Here is a 27,283-nt window from a genome sequence, read left to right as displayed (position 1 = left end):
AGTTTATGACTGCTTCTGTTTTTTAAATGAGTTGACAAATGCTTATTTTTAAATTTATAATTTAAGATAAAAATACAGCAGTTCCTATAGAAAGAATAAATGTATCGGCACCTGTAAAAACAACTCCAAATCTTTTTTTCTCCAAAAGCAATAGCTAATGTGAAAGATTTGTTTCTTCTTATGCCAGGTTCCAGCTGCTTCACTTTGTTTAAAACTGACTTCAAAGTTTAAACAGTGTCCTGTCCCAACAAATAACCTCCCCCAGATGGAATTATCTGGAGTACTAGCCTCGGTGCTCTGAATACCACACCTGCAGCCTTTTAATTCAACATTTTATAAACTTTCATAGGAAATGATAGATTTTTTGGTCCCCTAACTTTTGGAGAGTTGAGTTTAGTGTATGAAGGGAATTTTATACTTGGGATGAATTTGGAGATATTTAGAAGAATAAAAAATTGGAATTATTGTTTCTACTGTGTTGATTATTATGAGAGAAAGAAGGAAATGAAAAAAAAATTGAAACATTTAAAGTAAAAAATCTTACCTGTAAATAAAGATGTGAGGTATAGACTGGGCTCAATTTGTGTCTGATCCGTATCACCTGGTGAAGCTACAGTTAAAAATTTTTTTTCATAAGAAAATCAGTGAAGCATAATCATGGTTTCTTCCACTTAAAAACAAACAAACAAACAAACAAACCCACAAACTAAATGCACTTCCACAGTTAGTTTCATAAAACCAGGCAAACAGAAGCCTGACCTCGTGGCCTTAATGTAAAAAACGAAATTAAACAGCTGAATTTTAATGACTGTCAATAGAATAATACTTTACCTAATGGATTATTATCTTTATGCATCAAAAATTAGGGAAAAGGATCATGAGAGAATTTGCATAATTATTTGTATTAAATAAGAGAAGCTCATGGGCCATTTCTTCCAAAGCTAAAAGTTTTCACAGATTCGCTTACTTAAGGATTTAATCATTATAAATGAAGTTTATCCACCTCACTAGAACAGACTCAAATCTGTTCCTTTTTACAGCTGAGTAATATTCCATTGTATATATGTACCATAACTTCCTTATCCACTCATCTGTCAACAGACATCTATGTTGCTTCCATATCCTGGCTATTTTACATAGCATTGTAGTGAACACTGGGTACATGTGTCTTTTACAATTATGATTTTTCTGAGGTATATGCCCAGTAGTGGGATTGCTGGGTTATATGGCAGTTTTATTCTTAGTTTTTAAGGAATCTCCATACTGTTCTCCATAGTAGCTATATTAATTTACACTCCCACTAACAGGGCAAGATGGGTCCCCAGAGAGGTGGATAAACCCAGAGCCTGTTATACAGAGTGAGGTAAGTCAGAAAAAGCAAAGCAAATACTGTATATTAAAGCATATATATGGAATCTAGAAAAATGGTACTGATGAACCTATTTGCAGGACAGAAATAGAAACACAGACATCCAGAACAGAGTTGTGGACACAGTGTGGGGAGAGAGTGGGACAAATTTAGAGAGTAGCACTGAAACATATACATAACCATATGTAAAATAGATAGATAGCAGGAAGTTGCTTTTTAACACAGGGAGCTCAATCCGGTACTCTGGGATGCAGTGAGGAGGGAGAGGGAGTAGCGCTTACTATGGTGTTACTATTAGATACTATCTATGTTCACTTTGGAGAAGGCAATGGCAGCCCACTCCAGTACTCTTGCCTGGCAAATCCCATGGACCGAGGAGCCTGGTAGGCTGCAGTCCATTGGGTTGCTAAGAGTCAGACACGACTGAGCGACTTCTTTCACTTTTCACTTTCATGCATTGGAGAAGGAAATGGCAACCCACTCCAGTGTTCTCGCCTGGAGAATCCCAGGGACAGCAGAGCCTGGTGGGCTGCCGTCTATGGGGTCGCACAGAGTCGGACATGACTGAAGCGACTTAGCAGCACGTTCACTTTTCCTCTGCCTTTAAGTTTCTGAGCGAGGGGACAAAACTTACTGCTAGGCGTTTTTCAGATTCTGTAATTCAGAGTCTATAGAATCTGGTATACAAACACAGAAACAAAGGTATCAATACTAGCTCAGAGATCCCTTCCACTGAAGAACCACTTGTTTGTAGCAAGTAAATTAAGAGGCAGTTTTCTCTGAAGTGGTTGCCTGAAAGCCCAGAATTCAAACTTACCTATTGTGTTATAGTAAGAAATAAGCAACACCATCCCCTTTCAGACTAAACAAAACAGGGTGGAAGCTAAGAAAAAGAACCTACTTTTTTTCTGTTCCTACTATACTGGTATGTAAGATAAAAAAATTTTGGCAAGTAAATAATAACCAGACACTCTTATTAGAGAGACAGCTGAAAGCTTGTGGCTAAGAGCACAGATTCAGAGACTAAGCTACCTGAATGCAAATCATAGTTCCGACTCGCGTGAGGTCTGGGAGAAACACCACACTGAAGTATCACCACTTTGTGTTTCCATCTCCTCTTCTAGCTCACAGATTTCTCATGATCGTGAACAAGAATGATATATGTAAATTAAATAACCTAGAGCAGTGCCCACAGAGGCACTCAGCAAATGGTTGTTTTATTATTATTTAGCCTATGATTTTTTCTAACTTTTTCCAATTGACAAAAGAATTGCTCTCATTAAAGCAATCTTTCCAAAACATATTTTGACAGGGAGATTTTTTGTTTAAGAAAAAGAAAAAAAAATACTGATCACATATTAGAGCAGTAGAGCTGTAAGGGAGCTCAGAGATTATCTCATTTTTACTAATAAGGAAATCACAATTCAGAAAGGTTCACTGACAGAGAAATCAACGTCACAAGTTAGCTGTGGAACTACAACTCGTAAGAAAAGGTTCTTTCCCCACCACCCAACATTTTCATATTCTTCTACTAGGATGTATCTTGGTAGATATTGAGCTATCGAGACCTGTAAGAATAATCAGAAATTATCTGCTCTACTTTTTAAAAAAGAGTTATGAAGGAAGGAAACATATAGTATGTTCAAGGGCATAGCCGTTGATTTCGGAATTGGACTTGCTTTGACTCCCAGCTCTATCATTTATTAAGTGTGTAACCTTGGGCAAAATATGTAACTTCTTTGAGCCTCAGGTCTGTCAAATGTGAAATAAGACTACTATTAACATTACCTACCTAACTGGATTGATTAAAGATCTTAGCAGAGTACACGACATAAAGGAAGTACACATAAATGTAGCTATTACCTGTTTTCATTGTTACTATAACCATAAACAAAACTCCCCTTTACCCAAACTAGGAGAGAATACTTCTACAATGATTTCTAATGGGGAAAAAAAGACCGCTCTGTCAATACCAGAGTTAACTATTGTCACTTTTTCCTATACTAAGTAGCTGCCTCATAATTCTCACTTGCTGGCGACAGGGTTTACTGGGAGTTGGTATACTGCGCTCTGTAGGTGACAATGAAGGGAGCAAACACAACCCACACCATGGCAACAGGATTTGAAAGGTGTCTACCAAGTTTGTTAGTCCTTACACTTCCTCACCCTGCTGTTCAAAACTGAAGAAACATAATATTCATTGGTATTCAAGTAAAAGAATGAATAAAAAATTTCTAAATATTTTATCTATAGATTTCTATTAACATTTCTATGGAAATTCCGAGTGGGTAGTATTGACCAAAAATTGAGTCATAAATTACCTGTGAATGTAATTTATCCTTTTAGCTTCACCACAAAACGCAAATGTGTTAACTTTATTTAAATGTTTAAAACTACCATGGAATAAAAACAAATGATCTTAGATCTAAAATTGAATTGAAGGCTGGAAAAGTAGGGATACTCCTGAAAAAGCTTTAAATGAGGGCACACTGAGGGCATGGGGATTGTGCCACCTGTACACTATACTTCTTCCAAACATTCACTGTATTTCAGCACTTTAAATGGTCTTTCAAAATCTTGTAGCTATATGGTGTCAACATGAAAGCAAGTCATCGTATTTCAAAAAGTGGTACTTTTAAAAGGATAGGAACGTAGGCTTTATGTTTTACTCCTGTATTATAAAAATTTTATTTTTGGCTGAAAATTTATCTTCCACTCTGTAATACTATCTTTAGTAAGAACCACTAGTATAGCAATACTTAAACCTGTAGATCATTATATTACTGTTTTAAGCAAATTCTTTATGTATTTAAGAAAACCATGCAGTACTATAGGACTGTTAACTGCAAAACAAGGATATAAAGATGACGGCGTCCAAAACAGGAATTTTTTTAACCCACAAAACAAGAGTTTTTAAATGAGTGACACCCAGAATTTGAAACCAGATCTAACAAGCAGAAATCTAAAATTATTAACAATCAGAATAGCTGGAACTTTTATACTAGCGTGCTCACTGAAGGAAAAAAGGGGGCTATTAGGAATATTATTAGATATAGAAGTTAATACTTTTCAAACAAATATGTTACTCATTGGCTGCATCTCTAATAGGTATACAACTCTTGCCAATAATAGCATTTTCAGAAATAGTATCTTGGCAGCATAAAAGCTTATATTCAACTGACAGGAAGCTGATTGGTAATTCAGAAAATAGATGACCCACCTATTCTGAATGCAGACTATGATTTATTTGAATAATGTACACTTAGTTATTAAGGCTCATTAAAAACTATTTAAGTGCTTACTGAGCAGTGTAATGACAAAGAGAGTTCCTGCCTTTTAGTGGCAGGAATGTCTAGAGGGACATTCCAGCATTAAAATCTGGTTGCAAACAGAGAGACTCGATGTTTTAGTAGACAACTTTATCTGTAAGACACTTCCTGCTGGTTGAACAGCCTGTGACACAGCTACTAAAACAAATTCCTCTCAGATAATTCTTTATAAAAGCATGCCATAATGGTTTGAAAACTAAAGGAATCTTAAAAATTACAATAGGTTTGCCCCATGAAAGAAGCCATACATTCAGTGTGATTTCATTTTTTTTAAGTGCAAAGCCAAGAGAACTAATCTATGCTGCTAGAAGTCAGAACAAAAAGAGTCAGAATGGTGGTTATCTTTCTGGGGGTGGAAGCTGTGTCTAAAAGGGAACGTGAAGGGGCTTTGGAGATGCTGGCAATATTGTTTCTTGAATACCTGAGTGTGCTTAGTTTCTGAAAGTTCCTTCAGCTGTACAGCTATGTGTACTTTTCCATATGTATATTATACTTCCATAAAAGGTTGAAGTCGAAAAAAATACAACAGGTTAGTTTCATCAATTAAAAGGTTTAGTTCAGTTCAGTTGCTCAGTCATGTCCGACTCTGTGACCCCATGAACCACAGAAGGCCAGGCTTCCCTGTCCATCACCAACTTCCAGAGTTTACCCAAACTCATGTCCATTGAGTCGGTGATGGCATCCAACCATCTCATCCTCTGTCGTCCCCTTCTCCTCCTGCCTCCAATCTATCCTATCATTAGGGTCTTTTCAAATGAGTCAGCTCTCCGCATTAGGTGGCCAAAATATTGGAGTTTCAGCTTCAACATCAGTCTTTCCAATGAACACCCAGGACTGATCTCCTCTAGGATTGACTGGTTCGATCTCTTTGCAGTCCAAGGGACTCTCAAGAGTCTTCTCCAACACCACAGTTCAAAAGCATCAATTCTTCGGCGCTCAGCTTTCTTTATAGTCCAACTCTCACATCCATACATGACTACTGGAAAAACCATAGCCTTGACTAGACGGACCTTTGTTGACAAAGTAATGTCTCTGCTTTTTAATATGCTGCCTAGGTTGGTCATAACTTTCCTTCCAAGGAGTAAGCGTCTTTTAATTTCACGGCTGCAATCACCATCTGCAGTGATTTTGGAGCCCCCCCAGAAAAATAAAGTCAGCCACTGTTTCCACTGTTGGCCCATCTATTCGCCATGAAGTGATGGGACCAGATGCCATGATCTTCGTTTTCTGAATGTTGAGCTTGAAGCCAACTTTTTCACTCTCCACTTTCACTTTCCTCAAGAGGCTCTTTAGTTCTTCTTCACTTTCTGCCATAAGGTTAGTTTCATCTTATTGTGTTAGACTGTTTTCCAATGAATGAAACGCCACGTAACTGACTGTACCAGCCAGCCCTTCACATCAAGTTAGCATCGGCAACAGGCCACACTGCTGACTGCAAAGACAAATTCCTATTTCTTTTCTTAAAATTTTGAAACAACCGTGAGCTGAAATTACTCAGAAAGTGAAAAAAAGGGAAAGCTGCTTAGTAGTATCTGACTGCAACCCCATGGACTGTAGCCCACCAGGCTCCTGTGTCCATGGAATTCTCCAGGCAAGAATACTGAAGTGGGCTGCCATTTTATTCAGAAGCAGAAGGTAAGTAGGTAAGTTCTGGTTGTTGTTGTTGTTCTCGATTGACTCTCACAAATCTAGTTTGACTTACTACTTAGAATACCTGATGCTACAACAATGAGCCATTCAATTTAATTGAAAGCTCAAACTAATCTCATTTTAACTAATCTTGACAGTGTTTCTAAAATATTAATACATTTTATAAAAGCCATTTATTTACTTATTTTGACTACCAAAAAAAGTTTGCTCTTTCAGCTTACATCTATAAAGCAATGACATCATAATGACATTTAAACTCAACTATAACTCTTAATCAATAGTAACTCCTATAACTTTAATCACACAAGGCCACAGATTGTTTAGAAGGTCACTATTATCACATCGTTATAAACAACATTTGAAAAATAAATAAATAAATAAACAACATTTGATAGCAAACAAAGCTGAAAGCAAAGTAGGTCCCTAATATTTACTTAACAGTTTGAATCTGAGTGTTTTTATAATTTACACACAGAAAATTCATTTTCTGAGATGGAAATTCTTTCTAATGAAAACTCCTATCAAACTATGGCCTGTGACTATCACTAAAAATACAGTGAAAATACGGTAAAATCCTTTACAGTGGATTTTGCCATATCTAGTCACGCCTAACTAAATTTGGAAACAAAAATTAAATGTGACACAGTGACCAGTTCACTTCCCCAAGGCCAGACCTGGCAACTTGAAAAAAAGAGTGAAAGAATGAAAAATGAGCTTTCAAATACAGGAAGCCACTAGAAAATAAGAACACCACCATTTCATATCCTAAAATTAGAGCTTTAAAGATTTCTGTTGACTAGTAAGTTTCAGGGTTGGGGGGAAGGGAGGCAAGGGGGATTTCTGCTCCCTGTACACAGGACACCAGTGGGAATAAGGGCCAGTCCAAGTTCTATGTTAGCATTGCTCTGGGTAATAGTTCCAAGCTGTGAGGCGCAGCTGTATGGGCCCTGCCAGCAAGGCCATGGCAGCAGTGCTTTGATAGCGTGGGGCCCTGAAGTGTCAGGATATAGAGAAGACAGCAGTTGCTGGCTGTGAAAACAGTCTGATACAAACCAGATGGGAACTTACTAGATGGGCAACACAAAGGAAAACAATTGGTTCATTCAACAAAGTCAGGCCCCTGCCCCAGAGAATTCAGAGAAGACAATAACAGTCACCCAGAGTTGATGCAAACAAGAAACAGTCATGTGGTTACAGTTTAAAGAATTGTTTTCCCTCAGACTAAACAAAGTTTTGCTTTCTAATTCTTATATTCATTAATTGCAGTTTGGTGTACAGGCCTTTCTGCCAAAGACAAATATTTCATTTATACAATAAATACTTTTGTGACACTGAGAGAAATATATGAGGACATAGAAACTAATTTTGTGCTGCTTCCTGTAAAGTGCTATGAACATAGGTTAAGCTATTTCAAGAAATTGGTAAATTTAGAAAATGATTGATTATGCTGACACAGCAATTAGAAAATATCCAACATAATATTTCCATGACTTCTTAGGTCTGATTTGTTTTAATGCAGGAAGAAAAGCATGAAGGCAATAATTACAGGCTCCTGGAACTACATTTCTACCTAAATGATTTTTTCGGACTTTATTAGATGGGACAGTATTATTGTAATTATATCCACAGCAAAAAAGTGCCAGAGTTCTCTACAGACTTAAACTGCGTGAGTGTCATCACACTAACAAGTACCTGTTCATCTTTCTTTTTTTGGTACCTGTCCATCTTGACAATATAATAAAGATTAACAATTCGATTTTAAGATAACTTTCGGCAATAACATTTCACTTTAAGACTTTATAGGCATATACTCCACAACAGTCATCTGTTCTGCTATTCTGAAAGATAGTAAATAGCACTCTAGCTTAAAATAATTCATAGGTAACTGCTTATTTTCCATTAGAAATTCCAGCACAACTTGGGCCTCTGCATTTGCTACTAATTTAATAACACATCCAAGAAAGCCTTATATGTGTAGTCACTATTCTTAGGTGATAAACTAGCCCATCACAGAAACTGAAAGTAACAGCACTTTTCATACAATTATTTGAACATATTTTATAATATAAAATATATATAAACTAAAATATAAAAGAATATAAAACAGTAAATCTATTTTGTATCTTTATAATAAAAAATGGTTTCTTAGAAGACATGAATCTGTGGAATTGTGAAAATTACTGTGATACTTGAGACACAACCCAGGTTTTCCAATTTGCATTTGATGCACTATCCTGATTATTTTTTTTTTTTATGCTTCCCACCCCTAAAAACTGAGGCCAAACATTTAATGACATCTTTCCTGTTGCATTAGATCTTTCATCCTTTGCAAGGCATTTCTGAAGTAAACCAGAGAAACAGAAGTGGAGTAACAGCCTGATGTGCAGACTAAATGCAGTCATCAGCATTTCCAGCCATGGGCACTCTCCTGCCCCGGCCCCTCCACTCCGCTGTTCATGCACACACATTCACACACATTGTTTTACAGTCTAAATTACTGGCAACGGTACTGAATGATGGTTTTGACTAAATTTAATCATCAAATCCAAAAATCAGGTTGTGCTTATAAGCTGAATTCCCATGTAATAAGAAGGAAAGGAAAACATGAAAAAATTGGTCTTATACAAAAGGAATTAAGAATAAATGTATCAACTCTGCTAAAAGTTATTCTAAACACATGGAATCAACTCTAATAAAATGATTAACAAAGGTAGTTTGTCTGGGATTTATTAGTAAATGTATTTCTTAGATCTTGGATTAACCCAAGAAGAAAAAGGAGTTGGTGTCATTTTTATTATTAGGTATACTGATATAAATTTCTTCAGACATTGCCCATTTTTACTTTTATGGGTATATATGTGTGTATATATATATACACAAACACACATATATGTATGAAAAAAATAAGCAATTGCATTAACTATTTTTATCTGATAAACATATCTTGAAATGATTTCCAAGAACAAAGGCCAGATCAGGCAGAACTTTTTAGGATATGATGTGAAGTCTAGACTCTAGGCTGGTGCAAAAAGAAGTCTTTGGAGGGGTCTGAGCAAGGAGTCAAGTGATCTGATTAATATTTTAAACAGTGACTCTTGCTCTGGGTAGATAAAATAGGGGAGCAAAATGAATATAGGAAGACCAACTGAGAAATTTCTCAGGATAATATTAAAGTTGAGGAATATTATGATTTAAAAAATCAACTACAGAAAGTAGAAAACTCAGCTTGACACCAAGCTGCTGAAAAAAATTGTGGTTAGCTTTATTAGAACACCAAAAACTTTAGTATTAAACCAGTTTTTAACAACTTCTGTGAACACTGAGACAATCAAGAGTAGTGAGGCTATTTAACCTCTCTGAAACCTCAGCTTTCTCATCTGTATAACACCACTAATAAAAACATTTTACATACTCACTAGTTTACTGTGAGAAGGAAAACTTCAACACTTGAGAGTTTTTTGTCAGCTATAAAGCACCTCTCCTTTCTCTACCTTTAAATCTTGATGATGTCCAAGATTTTAGTTTCATCACTGTAGGTTTGGGGGAAGAAACAAATCTACCATATTTGGCACTGACTGTTCTATCCTAGTGCAACTCTAGGCAGGATAGATTGACTAGAGCACACTCTAGTGTGCTCAACTAGTTAAGAGCTTGGAAACAATATAAGAAATAGTAAAAGCAACATGGGCCTTCCCAAGTAGCACTAGTAATGAAAAATCACCTGCTAATGCAGGAAATGCAAGAGATGTGGGTTCGATCCCTGAGTGGGAAGATCCCCTGGAGCAGGGAATGGCAACCCACTCCTGTATTCTTGTCTGGAAAGTTCCAATGACAAAGGAGCCTGGCAGGCTACAGTCCATGGGGCCACAAAGAGTCAGAGACGACTGAGAGACTGAACGCAAAAGGAACACAGCATGTAGATTTTGGATTATAATTGTTATCGAATATTTGAAAGACTGTTCCATTGAAACACCTGTTTCTAACACCCAATAGGACAGAACTAGAACCAATAAGTGAGAAGTTATGAGAGGCCAATGTTAACTCAGTAAGAATAATTAGTGCTTTCCATCAATAAAATGTACAACAAACAAGGGTGCTTCCTGATACTGGGAGATAACCATTTACTGAGCGTAATGTCTCATTTGCTGGCTCCCTCTCCTTTCTCTATCTTCAAATCTTGAAGATGTTCAAGATTTTAATCCAGGGATGCTCCCATTCCCTTTACTTAATCCTTGGGTGATGTCATCCATACCACAACTTTAAATAGCATCCATACTGTCAACTCTCAGCTTTTTATCTCCAGTCCCAACCTCTTCACTGAATTCTAATAACAAACTGCCTATCACTTGAAGTTTTTTTAGGCTTCTCAAAACCTATGTGTCCTACACAGAATGGCTGATTTTCACCTCAATCTTCCTAACTTTAATAAGTAGCACTATCATTCAACCAGTAATTTTCAGACCAGAAATTTAGGAGTAACTAATGCTTTTGAACTGTGGTGTTGGAGAGGACTCTTGAGAGTCCCTTGGACTGCAAGGAGATCCAACCAGTCCATTCTGAAGGAGATCAGCCCTGGGATTTCTTTGGAAGGAATGATGCTGAAGCTGAAACTCCAGTACTTTGGCCACCTCATGCAAAGAGTTGACTCATTGGAAAAGACTCTGATGCTGGGAGGGATTGGGGGCAGGAGGAGAAGGGGACGACAGAGGATGAGATGGCTGGATGGCATCCCTGACTCGATGGACATGAGTCTGAGTGAATTCCAGGAGTTGGTGATGGACAGGGAGGCCTGGCATGCTGCGGTTCATGGGGTCATGGACACGACTGAGCAACTGAACTGAACTGAACTGAATCTTTGACTCTGGTTTCAATTACACTCTACATCTAATTTGCCTTAGTAAGTAATTTTTTAAATCAACTTATTCTTCAGTTCTATTAGGTATATGCCATCAATACATAGCCTTAACGTGACACCTCTACCAGGGTCCAAGCCACCATCACCTCTCATTTGGAATACTGGGACAGTCACACACTTCCAATTAGTCTATTTCCACCACTGCCTCCCGAAGGTCTGTTCTCCATCTAGAAGCTGGTGGAAACTTTTAACAATGTAAATTAAAGTCTGTCATTTCCTAGCTCAAATCCTCCACAGGATTCTCCTCATTTGTTGTTGTTGTTCAGTTGCCAAGTTGTGTCCAACTCTTGCAACCCCATGGACTGCACTAACCCCATGGACTGCACTATGCCAAGCCTCCCAGTCCCTCACCATCTCCTGGAGTTTGCCCAAGTTTGTGTCAATTGAATCAGTGATGCCATCCAACCATCTCATCCTCTGTCACCATCTTCTCCTTCTGCCTTCAATATTTCCCAGCATCAGGGTCTTTTTCAACGAGCCAGCTCTTTGCATCAGGTGGCCAAAGCACTGGATCTTCAGCTTCAGCATCAGTCTTTCCAATGAGGATTCAGGGTTGATTTCCTTTCAGATTGATTGGTTTGATTTCCTCATTGTCTAAGGGACTCTCAAGAGTCTTCTCTAGCACCACAGTTCAAAAGCATCAGTTCTTTAGTGCTCTGCCTTCTTTATGGTCCTCCAGTTTATCTTTATTCTCATCATGCTCAGACTGAAATCCAAATTCCTTCTCAGAGTCTGCAGAGCTCGACATGGTCTGCAGCCTACGTCTCCTGTCTTCAGTTCCTTCCACAGATCCCTTGCACACTCCCCTCCAACCACAATGGCCTTCTTGTTGTTCCTCGGGCAAGTTCATTCCCACCATAACACCTTCATTTTTCCTTCATATTCCCATATTCCTACATGGAATACTCTTCCCCAAACATTTGAACATTTCTCCTTCCCTTCACTCTGTGTGGAAATGCCATTCCTTCAAAAAGGGCTCCCCTAACCAAATGATCTACAGAAGCAAAACCACTTACCGTGCTTTCTTCACTATCTATCACTCTGCTTTATGTTCTTCTTAATTGAAACTAATAGAAATACAAATTGACAGACATTATTTTAAAATAAAGAATACCTTTCAAAAATGTTTTGCTTTTTATTGGGAAAGAATTTTGATCTTGGGGCAAAGTTACAAGAATAATATAAAGAATACCTGTATCTCACTTGCCCAGATCCATAGTGGTTAACTTTCCCCTGTGTTTAGGTTGGTATGCTGTTTCCCCATGACCATATGCAGGTTAGGTCTCAGCAATCCCAACTGGAGGCACACAGTATTCATCTGGCCCTCCGTGGTTGCACTAATTTTGATCATCCCATCAGGGTACTATCCTACGTTTCCCTTTCTGTGAGGAGACCCTTTAAGACCATGCAAATATCCTGCCCCTCATTAAAATTTCCTGTACATTTAGCATTCACTGATGACCTCTGCCCCATGTAATCTTTACTAGGATGCTTGCAACATGCTGGCTTTCCAGCAGTACTAGTCACTCCGCATTTGCCTGTTGACTCCTAGGACTTCTAAAAGCCCTTCATGTTTTTCACAGCACTTAACATCATCTGAAATTGCTGTAAATTAATTTACTTTTTTCTATTATGTATACAAGGATGTAAGCTCTGTGAAAGCAAGGATTTCACCTGATATGTTTACCGTACTCTCTCCAAGGTTTGGAACAATACCTGGCCCATAGCAACTACTTAAGAATGAATAGAAAAAGAAAGAAAACTGTTAACAAGGCCCCTGAACTAGATGGGAGAATAGGACTACCTCTTACATTTGATCCAATAAACACTTAATGGAAAACTACCATTTATGGTGCTGTGCTAGAGAGCAGGTGGTGCAGAAATGAATGAAACAAGGCCACTGTCTCTTAGACAGTTACTTTCCAGAGAAAGAGAGAGGCTATAAGGAAATAATCCTACAAGGTATGATGCAAGGACTAAAAGCGAAATATACACCAAATAGCATAGGCCCTTCAGGGATAGATAGTAGACCAAAAATGTTTGTTTCTAGGATGGAAAGGTGGTAAAAGAGGGCAGAGGAGGGAACAGTTCCAAGTGAAGACACTGAGAAAGGCATGTGAAGGGAAATGTAGGAGACACTGGTAAGCACAGTAGGATGAGGGCTGAGAAGAAATAGAATTATGAAGTATTTGTGGCTACAACTGACTGAAGAATCATTGAGCCCACCTTCATTCTTTACATAACAATGAATGATCCTTCGTATTCCACATTCATTCCCTTGCCCCCCTTCTCCTTCCCCTTCTACCTTTTCCTTTCCCCTCTACTCTCTCAAAGTGAGACCTCTTCCCTTCTTCCTATTCCTTCCCTTTCTTTCTCTGCACTTATCCTTTTCATCTCTCAGGATTACATCTTTCTCCCTCTCCCTTTGTCAAGAGTAGAAATGAGATGGGAATCAAAGTTGTAGGTAGAAGAGTTACCTTCAAGGAGGTAAAAAGCACTATTCTTTCTTGAACCCAAAAGGAAAAAAAAAATGAAAAGATTAATGTAGAATTGTAAGAAGTTGGAGCTAGAGTAGCTATAAATGAAAGTAGAATTTTGGAAATACATTTGAAAGAGTAGAAGTTGGAAAAGCAAAAGCATAATTAAAAGAGAACTGAGGGGATAACACTGGGATTAAGGGTTTGGGGAGAAGGGCTAGAATAGATGTTATTTTGGAGCCAAAATCCATATGAAATTAATAAAAGTTATTACTGGGGAATAGCCAAACTTCCATTCAAGCCTCACGGCACAGTTTGCTAACAGGTTATAATTTTACAAACTGCATGAACACCATTAGAATTTCATGACCAGGAACAAAAATCAGAGAATGGGGATTAACACAGATCAAAGAGACACAGAGGTCTTGGATGGTTATAAGACAGTATTTACATGAGTTAACCATATAGATCAGGCAGAATATAGGGCCTAAGGAACAGCCAGTCAAGAGAAACAGGACTGAGTCAATGGAGGCTGCAGTACAGGTGGGAGAAAGAATACATGACTGAAGTGGCTCTACTAACCGATACACTAACTACCTCACAACACCTCCCTCCTGTCCCATTACCCAACCCGGCCAGGTTAGTTAGGGGAAGAAAGACAAAAGTATTAAGCTCTATAATGAATAAGACAACTATCCCTATACTCCAAGGATCACTTATTATTCCCCAGCAATTTCTCCCACAAACTGAAGTTTCTAGGGAAAAAAGAAAATCTAGAGAAGATGAAAGGAAATAAAAAGCCATCTCAGAAAACTTAGTTCCAGCTGATTAGTACTCAATTGCTCCCGAACGACATCACAGAAGTCCAAAAGTCATCCCTTCTATTCCTTAATGGAGTTGACTTTATGTCAGAAAGGGAAATGAGAGGCAGTAAGTTGAACTCCCCCTAGACCAGCAATGAGAACTCTGTCTAAAGATAATTCCCTTAAAATTTCTTCTTCATAAACACTGTTCAAAACCAGTAAGACTTGCCTAGAAAACTTCATAGTCCTAAGCACCTAAATTTTAATCTGTCACTCCCATCTCCAAACAGTATCTATGATCTCATTTGTGCTTCTAAATCACTACAGGTTTGTTTTGGTAGAACACATCTTTGAACTCTGCCATAGGCTTGCATTACATGTTTACGTATGAATTACATGGTTAAAAATTTGGCCTTTATTTGACCAACATTGTTTTTTTTTTTTTTTAATTTTTTTTTATTTTTAAACTTTACATAATTGTATTAGTTTTGTCAAATATCAAAATGAATCTGCCACAGGTATACATGTGTTCCCCATTCTGAACCCTCCTCCCTCCTCCCTCCCCATACCATCCCTCTGGGTCGTCCCAGTGCACTAGCCCCAAGCATCCAGTATTGTGCATCAAACCTGGACTGGCAGCTCGTTTCTTACATTTTACATGTTTCAATGTCATTCTCCCAAATCTTCCCACCCTCTCCCTCTCCCACCGAGTCCATAAGACTGTTCTATACATCAGTGTCTCTTTTGCTGTCTCGTACACTGGGCTATTGTTACCATCTTTCTAAATTCCATATATATGCGTTAGTATACTGTATTGGTGTTTTTCCTTCTGGCTTACTTCACTCTGTATGATAGGCTCCAGTTTCATCCACCTCATTAGAACTGATTCAAATGTATTCTTTTTAATGGCTGAGTAATACTCCATTGTGTATATGTACCACAGCTTTCTTATCCATTCATCTGCTGATGGACATCTAGGTTGCTTCCATGTCCTGGCTATTATAAACAGTGCTGCGATGAACATTGGGGTACACGTGTCTATTTCCCTTCTGCTTTCCTCAGTGTGTATGCCCAGCAGTGGGATTGCTGGATCATAAGGCAGTTCTATTTCCAGTTTTTGAAGGAATCTCCACACTGTTCTCCAATGTTGTTTTTTATAGCAAAGAACAATCTTGGGAGAGTTTTCCCACTTAAAATTTTTTTTACATGATTCTGTAATAAAGCTAGTAGTATTAAGCATACCTGGATGATGTTAGATCTTTCTTTAGAACAGGCATAGTGGAAAGGCTGAGCCCAAAGGCAAAAATTGAGGGCATGTTACATAGATAAAACCTTATTCTATATAACATCAATAATAATAGTGTTAATAGTGGTAAAAAGCAAAAGTACTATGGATATGAAACATTAAAGTATTAATTTAATAAAATAAATATGTAAGTACAATAAAAAGGAGAAAAATGTTTCTCAAGAATATATGAGGAAGGTTTCCAGGATGGACGATGAAATTATAGTGCCTTTTGCCATTTGAGTTACAGGGTTTTTTGCCATGAAATTTAACCATTTTATTATTTTTATGTGTGTCCAACACGGCCCCTAATTTTAACCCTTACTTTTAATCAGGATGCCACAGCTCATAAATGATTACTAAGCTCTTGCATTATCAGTTTCTCTTAGATTTAAAAACAAGAGAATTGCTGGCAATCCAGTTCACTACAACACTCATTTTTCAATAGATAAGATTATCAATTGGAAATCATCCTGGTTAATAAGCTTCACTATATTTAGTTGTCCGATATGCAGATCAATAAAAAAATTTTGTAAAACAATCCTAGGTTTAGTAAATAGAAATTATCTTAAATACAATCACTGAAGAATAAAAAAAATTGTTGTAAGTTAATTTATCTCCTTAATACTATATATAGAACTTTACCATCTCTAGCATTTTCTCACCAACGTCCTTAAAGCTCAGGACCAATGCAAATTCAATACCTATCTGTTAAAGAAGAGCGGATTACAACATGAGTATTCAAAAAGAAGAGGCGTTCTGGAGACAGTCATGCCAATGATACTAATATTTTCATAGCTTTTAATACGTGTAAGTCCTGTTCTATGTGCACTACATGTCTTCAACCAAGCTGTCAACCTTCTGGAATAGATACTACATTACAGATGAGAAAAGCACAGAAAGGTTAAGTATCTTGCCCAAAGTCACCAGCTAGTGAATAGCCAGCAGAGTTAGAATTTGAACTCAGGAAGTTTGAGTCCAAAGTATAAGCTCTATGCTGTAGTGCTTCTAATTCTACAGTAGAACAGACATCAGCATGAACATCTAGAGTCATTAGGCAGTGTTTCACAAAGGGCACTCCTCTTTCCTCATCAGCACGACCAGGGGTGCTAGTTTAGCATTCAGATTGCCAGGCCTAGACTCAGTCTCAGGGTTAAGCTGGGAATCTACATTTTAAATTAGAAATGCAGGAGATTAAGTCAAAATTTGAAAGACACTGTATTAAAGACTAAAACTATCGAGTGATAGTACATCCTGTAAGTATAAAAATATTACTTCTCTGTTCTAATTAATTCTGAATTGAAATAATCCAGTTTCTCTTTTATTTAGGGTACAGCTGGCTTAGTAGAGGACTTCCCTTGTGGCTCAATTGGTAAAGAATCCGCCTGCAGTGCGGGAGACCTGGATTTGATCCCTTGGGTTGGGAAGATCTCCTGGAGAAGGGAAAGGGTACCCACTCCAGTATTCTGGCCTGGAGAATCCCAGAGACTGTATAGTCCATGGGGTTGCAAACACCTGGGCACAACTGAGCAACTTTCACTATCACTGGCTTAGTAGAATATTAGACTATTTGCATCCATTGATTGAAATAGTCTAATTTGTATTTTATTATATAAAACTAAAATCATAAAAAATTTGAATGATTATTCTGTTGATTGGAAGAAAATCATCTGTAATACACTAACTTGTCAATGTAGTTTGTGTTATTTGGAATAGGGCAGTGTTCAGTTCAGTTCATGGAGAAGGAAATGGCAACCCACTCCAGTGTTCTTGCCTGGAGAATCCCAGGGACAGCGGAGCCTGGTGGGCTGCTGTCTATAGGGTCGCACAGAGTCGGACACGACTGAAGCGACTTAGCAGCAGCAGCTGTTCAGTTCAGTTCAGTCACTCAGTAATGTCCGACTCTGTGACCAGATGTGTCACAGCACGCCAGACCTCCCTGTCCATAACCAACTCCTGGAGTTCACTCAAACTCATGTCCATCAAGTCGGTGATGCCATCCAGCCATCTCATCCTCTGTCGTCCCCTTCTCCTCCTGCCCCCAATCCCTCCCAGCGTCAGGGTCTTTTCCAATGAGTCAAATCTTCGCGTGAGGTGGCCCAAGTGTTGGAGTTTCAGCTTCAGCATCAATCCTTCCAATGAATACCCAGGAATGATCTCCTTTAGGATGGACTGGCTGGATCTCCTTGCAGTCCAAGGGACTCTCTAGAGTCTTCTCCAACATCACATTTCAAAAGCATCAATTCTTTGGTGCTCAGCTTTCTTCACAGTCTAACTATCACATGCATACATGACCACTGGAAAAACCATAGCCTTGACTAGACAGATCTTTGTTTGCAAAGTAATGTCTATGCTTTTCAATATGTTATCTAGGTTGGTCATAACTTGCCTTCCAAGGCATAAGTGTCTTTTAATTTCATGGCTGCAATCACCATCTGCAGTGATTTTGGAGCCCAGAAAAATAAAGTCTAACACTGTTTCCCCATCTATTTGCCATGAAGTGATGGGACCAGATGCCAAGATCTTAGTTCCCTGAATGTTGAGCTTTAAGCCAACTTTTTCACTCTCCTCTTTCACTTTCATCAAGAGGCTTTTTAGTTCCTCTTCACTTTCTGCCATAAGGGTGGTGTCATCTGCATATCAGAGGTTATTGATATTTCTCCCGGTAATCTTGATTCCAGCTTGTGCTTCTTCCAGCCCAATGTTTCTCATGATGTACTCTGCATATAAGTTAAATAAGCAGGGTGACAACATACAGCCTTGACGTACTCCTTTTCCTATTTGGAACCAGTCTGTTGTTCCATGTCCAGTTCTAACTGTCGCTTCCTGACCTGCATACAAACTTCTCAAGAGGCAAGTCAGGTGGTCTGGTATTCCTGTCTCTTCAGAATTTTCCACAGTTTATTGTGATCCACACAGTCAAAGGCTTTGGCATAGTCAATAAAGCAGAAATAGATGTTTTCCTGGAACTCTCTTGCTTTTTCCATGATCCAGCAGATGTTGATAATTTGATCTCTGGTTCCTCCGCCTTTTCTAAAACCAGCTTGAATGTCTGGAAGTTCACGGTTCACATATTGCTGAAGCCTGGCTTGGAGAATTTTGAGCATTACTTTTCTAGTGCGTGAGATGAGTGCAATTGTGCGGTAGTTTGAGCATTCTTTGGCATTGCCTTTCTTTGGGACTGGAATGAAAACTGACCTTTTCCAGTCCTGTGGGCACGGCTGAGTTTTCCAAATTTGCTGGCATACTGAGTGCAGCACTTTAACAGCATCATCTTTCAGGATTTGAAATAGCTCAACTGGAATTCCATCACCTCCACTAGCTTTGTTCGTAGTGATGCTTTCTAAGGCCCACTTGACTTCACATTCCAGGATGTCTGGCTCTAGGTGAGTGATCACACCATCATGATTATCTGGGTCGTGAAACTCTTTTTTGTACACTTCTTCTCTGTATTCTTGCCACCTCTTCTTGATATCTTGTTTTTGTTAGATCCATACCATTTCTGTCCTTTATCGAGCCCATCGTTGCATGAAATGTTCCCTGGTATCTCTAATTTTCTTGAAGAGATCTCTAGTCTTTGCCATTCTGTTACTTTCCTCTATTTCTTTGCATTGATTGCTGAGGAAGGCTTTCTTATCTCTCCTTGCTATTCTTTGGAACTCTGCATTCAGATGCTTGTATCTTTCCTTTTCTGCTTTGCTTTTCGCTTCTCTTCTTTTCACAGCTATTTTTAAGGCCTCCCCAGACAGCCATTTTGCTTTTTTGCATTTCTTTTCCATGGGGATGGTCTTGATCCCTGTCTCCTGTACAATGTCACGAACCTCCATTCATAGTTCATCAGGCACTCTGTCTATCAGATCTAGTCCCTTAAATCTATTTCTCACTTCCACTGTATAATGTAGTATAATAGAAAAACTACTACATCTGGAGTAAGAAGATCAAATGCTTCACTAATCAGAATTATAACCTTTGGTTCTTGGTAGCAGAGGGATCATTCCCAGTTCAACAAAACCAAAGGTTATTCATCTGACTGCATGCAATTTTCCGACTCCTAGTTCAGCATTTCACTGATATTAAAATACAAGGATGTTATCAAATCTACACTTATCTCTGTGGTTATTTTGGAAGGTTAAATTTTATTTAATTAATGGCTGCTAAATAAAAAGGCTACTAAGTTTAATGAATAAATTTAAATTATGTTTTATATCAATTTGATTTCTATAAACAACAGCATAAAAACTTTAAAGTCAGGTTTTAGGAAATCTGGCTAAGAACTATGAAAGAGTTGCACAGGTTTCTGGAATACTGGCAAGTCTTCAAAACAACCCTAGTATATGTTTTTGGTGAGACAGGTTTACTATCAAAGACTTGAGAAAAATCTATGTGCTTCATACAAAATGTATCATTAATTCTATAACAATAAGAAAAGTAAATAATTTCCATAATTAAAATACTCCGAGATAGAAAGTGAAATTACTTTAGCAACAACAAGTGAAAATGTTATAGAAATCCTTGAATAATTTTCAGTGTCTTTTCCAATAGATTTTTTCTATCAATCTTCTTAGCCTTAGTTATGCACATTTCTCTCTCAGATTACACACACACACACACACACATATAACATATATACACACATATATTTCTATTTTTAAATAAAAGATGTAAATTCTGTCTGGAAGAAACAGTGGAAATACTCCTCTATGCTAAAAATCCATTAACATGCCAGCAGAGTGTCTTCTCTCATATGGCTTATGTCCCCACCTCCATCCAAACATTCGCACATAAAATGTAAGAAATGTATATACATAAAGACAATCAGCAAGCTGACCTAACACACTTGCTGCCATATGTTTATTTTTTCAGCACTGTAAGAAAAAGGGACAATTTGACAGTGTGATTACAAAAAGATGTTTGTCTTTTTATATTTAATAGCATTCCAACCAATTATTTCTGAGATGCAGTGTTTTAAAGAAATTATTTTTCTCAAACAACTCCTTTTTCTTTTTCTTATCCTTTGAGAGAAGATGCTTTGTCTTATTTCTTTCTCTAACTCCAAAGCACCTTCACAGTCCTTTACACAAAAAGGATGCTAAAAATAATGACCTAAGAATGACTATACAATGGAACATTATTGAACTATAAAGAGGAGTGAAGTAATGACATTCCTTACATGAATGAACCTTGAAAACATGTTAAAGAAGACAGACACAAAACCCACATACTGTATGATTCCATGTATATAAAATGTGAATAGGTAAACCCATAGAGATAGAAAGTAAACTAGTAGTTGCCAGGATCTGGGGGGAGGGGAGGGAAGAGAATGAATACTATTGGGTATGGGATTTCCTTTAGTGCAAAAATTTCTGGATAAAAATGACTGAACTGTACCTTATGAAAGGTAAAATTTTCCAATTATCTCCATTTTAAAAATCAAGAATGAGTGAAGGAATGCTCACACTACTTCTATTTCATTTAGAGTTCAAAAATACTGCCCACTGACTAACATGTAACCCAATTTAACTTTCTCTACTTTGGGCATATTCTTGTTGCCTGTTCCCCTTGCTTAACTAATACATCCTCAAAGAATGAAAAATTTTAGTACATAAAAGAAATCACAAAATCTTTTAGAAAAGTAAAAATGACAAGGCTATTGTACTACGGCTGTTTGTACCATGTCTACATTCAAAATTATCAACTGAAAAATGATTATAAGGAACTATTGTCATTTTCTTCTTTTTCTTCTTTCTTTTCTTTCCCTCTCTTCTTCCTTCTATCTTTTTACTAAATGACAGAATTAAATGTTGTTTGGGGTCAAAAGCAAAATGGACTGAATCATCAAATTCAATTCAATCAACACATTGATCACTGACTGTATTTAAGCACAGTGCTATGCTGGGAAACAAGGTCTATTAAATAAATAGAAAAGCCTATCTTAACAAATAAACTACAAAACTATCCTATATATCACTTTCTCTGAAACTTTAACCAGTCTGGAGAATACAGAGTTGGTAAAGGCAGCTCTTGCCATAAACTATTAAGTCGTACAATAAATATTTATGAAGTGTTCACTCAATAAAATGGTATAAAACAAGGAAAAGAACATCAATTTTGCCCTCAAGTAGATATGGGCTTGAATTCTAGACCTTCATTTTCTAAACTGTGTGCTTTGGGAAAGTTAGTTAACCTTCATGAACCTTATCATTTCTCATATAAATGGGAACAATTACTAACTGCGTGGCGTGGCATTATGAGGAATAAATGAGACAACATAAAGTGCCTAATAAAGCTTCAGTAAATGGAAACTATTGCTAAGATTATGTTCAGGGCTTCCCTAGTGCTTCAGTGGTGAAGACACCTGCCAATGCAGGAGACATGGGTTTGATCCCTGATCCAGGAAAATCCCACATGCCACCAAGCAACGAAGCACATGCACCACATTACTGAGCCTGTGCTCTAGAGCCCGGGAGCTGCCACTACTGAAGCCTGCATGCCCTAGAGCCTGTGCTCCACAACAAGAGAAGCCACGGCAGTGAGAAGCCCACGCGCTGCAACTAGAGAGCAGCCCCCGCTCGCCGCAACTACAGAAAAACCTGACCAGCAACAAAGACCCAGCAGAGTCAACCATAATTACATAAAACAAACAAAAAAAAGATTACGTTCAGGGCACCAAAGATCTGGAGGGTGGAGTTAAGGATGAATAAGACATTTTTGGATGGCATCACCAACTCACTGGACATGAGTTTGAGCAAGCTCCGGGAGATGGTGAAGGACAGGAAAGCCTGGCGTGCTGCAGTCCATGGGGTCTCAGAGTCAGACATGGCTGAGCAACTGCACTGAACTGAACTGAAGCCATTTTCAACTGCAGGTTCAGAAAGGACTTGGGAAAATGCAGCTGAATGCTGAATAATAAAAAGTGTCAGTTCAGTTTGGCAGTATCCTGTAGAGGAATTTTTTGTCTATGATTATGAGGGATACTGGTTTATAATCTTCTTTTCCAGTAAAGTCTCTGGCTGGTTTTGGTATCAGGGTTATGCTTGAACAAGTTCTCCTTGTTCAAGCTTGTTAAACTTAACAAGTTTTTCTGGCAGTGGGAGCTACTCTTCTAAGACCGTATCAGTGAATGAGAATCTCTCGAGTCTCCTGTCCTAGCTCCCATTCTTTCTTTTTCCAGAGGTCTATGGAGAAGAGATTCCAGGTAGCAGTGAACTACTTTTATATCAGTAGCTACCAATGGCTCTATGCTTGGCTTTTAGTAATTCATTAAAGAAAAGCTCAGTCAACATCTTTATCTGCTTGTATGGTGCCTGTGACTATGTTGTGGCACAGTCTCTGTTGACACAGTTCTTGTGTCCCATCTCTCTGGAGAAGTCTGCCTTTCTGTGGACTTTAAGCTACTTGCTCTACATTATAAGCTATCTGATTGGTTCAAGAAATGCTATGACTTTATAGTTTATCTGACATTTTATTAGAGTTAGAAGTGACACTCTCCACCTTCCTCCTCCTAGGGGGAAACAGAAACCCCACATGCAGCAACATTTTAAAGCGAATTTCCATTTTATTAATCAGTAATAGCATGCATTTGTAAAAAACACATTTACTCAGATTATGCTTGTTAAACATTTGGTTACATGGATTTGGGGCAGACTTGTTAGTCTGTGCCCCTTCTCCCAGGAACCCTATAAGAGATCTATACACATGGTTTTTAAATTACTGTCATACCTTATGAGAAAAAAATCCATTAAACAAACTTTTAACTGTGATTTTAAAATTACTAAAATAAATTGTAATTCTGAGATCTATTGTAACTTAACTATATTTCAAATACAAAGGCAAAAATTTTCATTTGCACTTGTGGTTAGAAATAGCTTCCAAATATATATAAGATTTGAATTTCCTAATTCTCACATATCTGAAGTTATAATCACTGTAGTGAGGCATAAAAGGTGCTAAGATGTAAAGGAATTAAATTCAAGACATTTGTTGGTATTGCTCAGTCACCAAGTCATGTCTGATTCTTAGTGACCCCATGGGCCATAGAATGCCAAGCTTCCCTGTTCTTCACTATCTCCTGGAGTTTGCTCAAACTCATATCCACTGAGCCAACTCTTTGTGACCCCATGGTCTGTAGTTTGCCAGGCTCCTCTGCCAGTGGAATTCTCCACGCAAGAATACTGGAGTGGGTTGCCATTCCCTACTCCAAGGGATCTTCCCACCCAGGAATGGAATCCAAGTCTGCTGCATTGCAGGCAGATTCTTTACCAGGAGGGAAGCCCAATTCAATACATAATGTAAAAAAAAAAAATCTATCTGTGATTTCCCACAAAAAAGTAACCAGATTTTGATAAACTATTGCAATTATATTACTTTTAGCACTTTGCTACATATTTTCTGAGCAACATATATCATCTATAAATAAGAAAACTGAAGAATGCTGTAATTTTAAACACCTTTGACAACTATTTAACCACAAAACATATACTCTAATTTTTTCCCCTTGACTCTAGCAAAGCATGTTTGACTTTTCTAATTTATTATTTACTTGAAGTTCTTAAAATTTTAAGAGAAAAACTACAGAAAAATATTTTTTAAAGTGAACTATTTTAATATATCACAATAGAATTTAATTGTTCCTGGGTTCATAACAAATACATGAATTTAAATACAAATACTTCATTTGTACTGAAGAAAGCTAAGTTGCACAGTGAAAGGGGGGGGAAATGAGTTGTTAAATTATTAAAAAGCTGCTTTCACTATAAAACTGTTAGATAACTAATCAGGGCTTAGAATCAGATAAGTGATATCATGTGATCAAAAATACATTCAATGAATTCAAAGCCAAGAGTTTTACTCTTAGATTCCAAAGATATCATCTTTCAGAACTCAAATCAATTTTTCTCTGTTGTGTTAAAATCTGAAAGTAATAATCCAGGGGAGAGGAGAAAGCTTGTCTTTACAGATTTCCCAAAAGCTTAGTGCTAGAATCTATGTTCTACCATTATCTTCAGTCAATTTTTAATGGATGATCACTGAAAAACTACCACTATTGCTGGTAAATGGCTTGATTTCTTGATACACACACACACACATATATAAAACTACTATACATTTCAAAGTGAAATACATGATACTTCTTCCTGAAACAGCCATAATTTTGGGTTCAAGTATTCGTAGAAGAATTTATCTTCCAGAAAAGATGTGGTTTTGATTCCCTTGTGATAAGGTGAATTTCCTTCAGTATCTTCAAGGCCCTTTGCATATGCAAGATAGGATTGAATTCCTTCAAGGTCAGTCAAAGTCCTGAAAGCCCTAGAGGATTATTTTGGCACTCTGACTTTCCTAGTCTCTAAAACATTTGGCAACGTAACAGAGTTTTATCAGAGGAAAAAAAACCCACAAAATTTATGGGGGAAAAATGTCGTAACTGACTATTGCCAAAGGAATCATATTCATTCAAAAAGTATTTAGTAGGGAGATATATATCAATTACAGAGTGAAACACTCGACTATTTGAAATGTTCTATCTATAGCCCACTGGGTATCTATCTGTCTTGGTTAAAGCTGACATAGGCCTGCTCCCCTAACTTCTGTATTATACTGTAACTGTGCTTAGTCACTCAGTTGCGTCCGACTCTTTGCGGCCCATGGACTGTAGCCCACCAGGCTGCTCTGTCCATGGGGGTTCTCCAGGCAAGAATACTGGAATGGGTTTGCCATGCCCTGCTCAAGGGGGATCTTCCCAACACAGGGATGGAACCCAACTCTCCTGCATTGCAGGTGGATTCCTTACCGTCTGACACCCATGAATACTGGGGTAGGTAGCCTACCTCTTCTCCAGGGAATCTTCCCAACCCAGGAATCAAACTGGGTCTCCTGCATTGCAGGCAGATTCTTTGTATTAGATGTAAAATTAAATGAAAATAATTTTTACACATATTAAATCCAATTATTCTAAATTCTTTCTAAATAAAACTGCATCACTAACTAACACATTGGCTTCTTCTATTTTATTATTTTTATTGACATTAAATGTTAATTGGACATTATTTAATGACATTGTTGTAAGTCAACAAAAATTTAAATATTGCCATCTTGTGGCCATTCATATACATGAAACTGAAAACAATGTCACTTTCCTAAAGAGATTTACCTTTAAAATATTCCCAAATATATTTTCCTTATCAGCTGAGAAAAATGATCGTTTTATTACATACACCCTTCTCCAAGGAGATAAAATTCATTTATACATTTAAGAAATTATATATTTTTTTAGAAAACTAAATTAAATATACAGTCATTGGCCATGAGTGGTAACAGAATTCAGTAGTACATCAAGGCAGTTTTGATACTATCTTAGACATATTCCTTTGCTCATATCTACATAGTCATGATTTAATACAAGGAGGAAAGTTTTACAGGCAATTTTCCATAGGGTTCTAAAATACAATATCAACATAATAACTAACATTATTGTACCATTGTTAAGTTTAAAAAAGTGGTCAGGAGGGCACAGTTCTAAAAAGCTGGAGCAAGACAGGAAGAGAAAACAAACAGAAAAGTAAAAACATAAATAACATAATCTTAAGCTCTTTCTCATTTAGGTCTTCCCCAAAATGCCAAATGCCTAGTTACCTTTGCAATTAGACTGGCATTCAATACATGAGCTAAAAAAAAAAACACAAATACAAAAGCAAAAAAAAAAAAAAAAATTCTACTGCTCAAAATACTCCTAACACTTTTGCAGATAGAAGAATTTTTAAACAAAAAACATCTTAGTTTGTACTGCCAAATTTCAGAATTTAAGTTATATAAAATTTAAATGACTACACGATACTGGATGCTTGGGGCTAGTGCACTGGGACGACCCAGAGGGATGGTATGGGGAGGGAGGAGGGAGGAGGGTTCAGGATGGGGAACACATGTATACCTGTGGTGGATTCATTTTGATATTTGGCAAAACTAATACAATTATGTAAAGTTTAAAAATAAAATAAAATTTAAAAAAAAATAAATGACTAAGAAGCAAGAAGGCAAACAAAGCAACCTTGTAGAAACATAAAGACAACATCAAAATGCTGTGATACTGAGTATAGAATCAGTCAGCCACATCATTTTGTTAATCAAACAATACAGAAAAGTTCATTCATATGACAGCATTTAACATGAGAGTCCTTTGTTTTATAAGCTGCACCTGTTAATCAAATCGCCACACAATAATAAACAGCCTTTACAAAGCTCCTGAATATCCATAATGCTGCCTTTATCATAATTTAAAACAGACAACTATGTTACAGACTTGTACACAGATAAAAAGATACTGACATTCAATTGTACAAGAACCAAAAAATAAGATTAAAAGAAAAATACTACCTGAGAATTTTTAAAATCTATTAGAAATAGCATTTACTGGTAAAAAGAACTAACAAATAATATACTCAAATACAGGATGAGAGTCTTA

At 37.4% G+C, this 27,283-nt stretch overlaps 1 protein-coding gene across 19 annotated transcripts in view; it reads right to left on the bottom strand.

The window, feature by feature from the left end:
- The window catches only part of KIAA0586 (KIAA0586 ortholog), a 166,106-nt gene that overhangs the window by 39,129 nt on the left and 99,694 nt on the right, over window positions 1–27,283 (bottom strand). For 10 of the 19 annotated variants that reach the window (XM_070797669.1, XM_070797657.1, XM_070797663.1 and 7 more), the window contains one exon: window positions 545–610. The exons of 7 other annotated variants lie outside the window; for them this stretch is intronic. In XM_070797669.1, the coding sequence (XP_070653770.1) occupies window positions 545–610 (66 nt within the window). Of the gene's footprint in view, window positions 1–544; window positions 611–14,972; window positions 26,349–27,283 lie in introns of those variants that run through there. 2 more of the 19 variants (XR_011568931.1, XM_070797666.1) reach the window with 1 other exon arrangement.

The sequence above is a fragment of the Bos indicus genome, chromosome 10 (assembly GCF_029378745.1).
Source record: "Bos indicus isolate NIAB-ARS_2022 breed Sahiwal x Tharparkar chromosome 10, NIAB-ARS_B.indTharparkar_mat_pri_1.0, whole genome shotgun sequence".
NCBI lineage: Eukaryota > Metazoa > Chordata > Mammalia > Artiodactyla > Bovidae > Bos > Bos indicus.
This window is presented reverse-complemented; position numbering and strand designations above follow the sequence as displayed.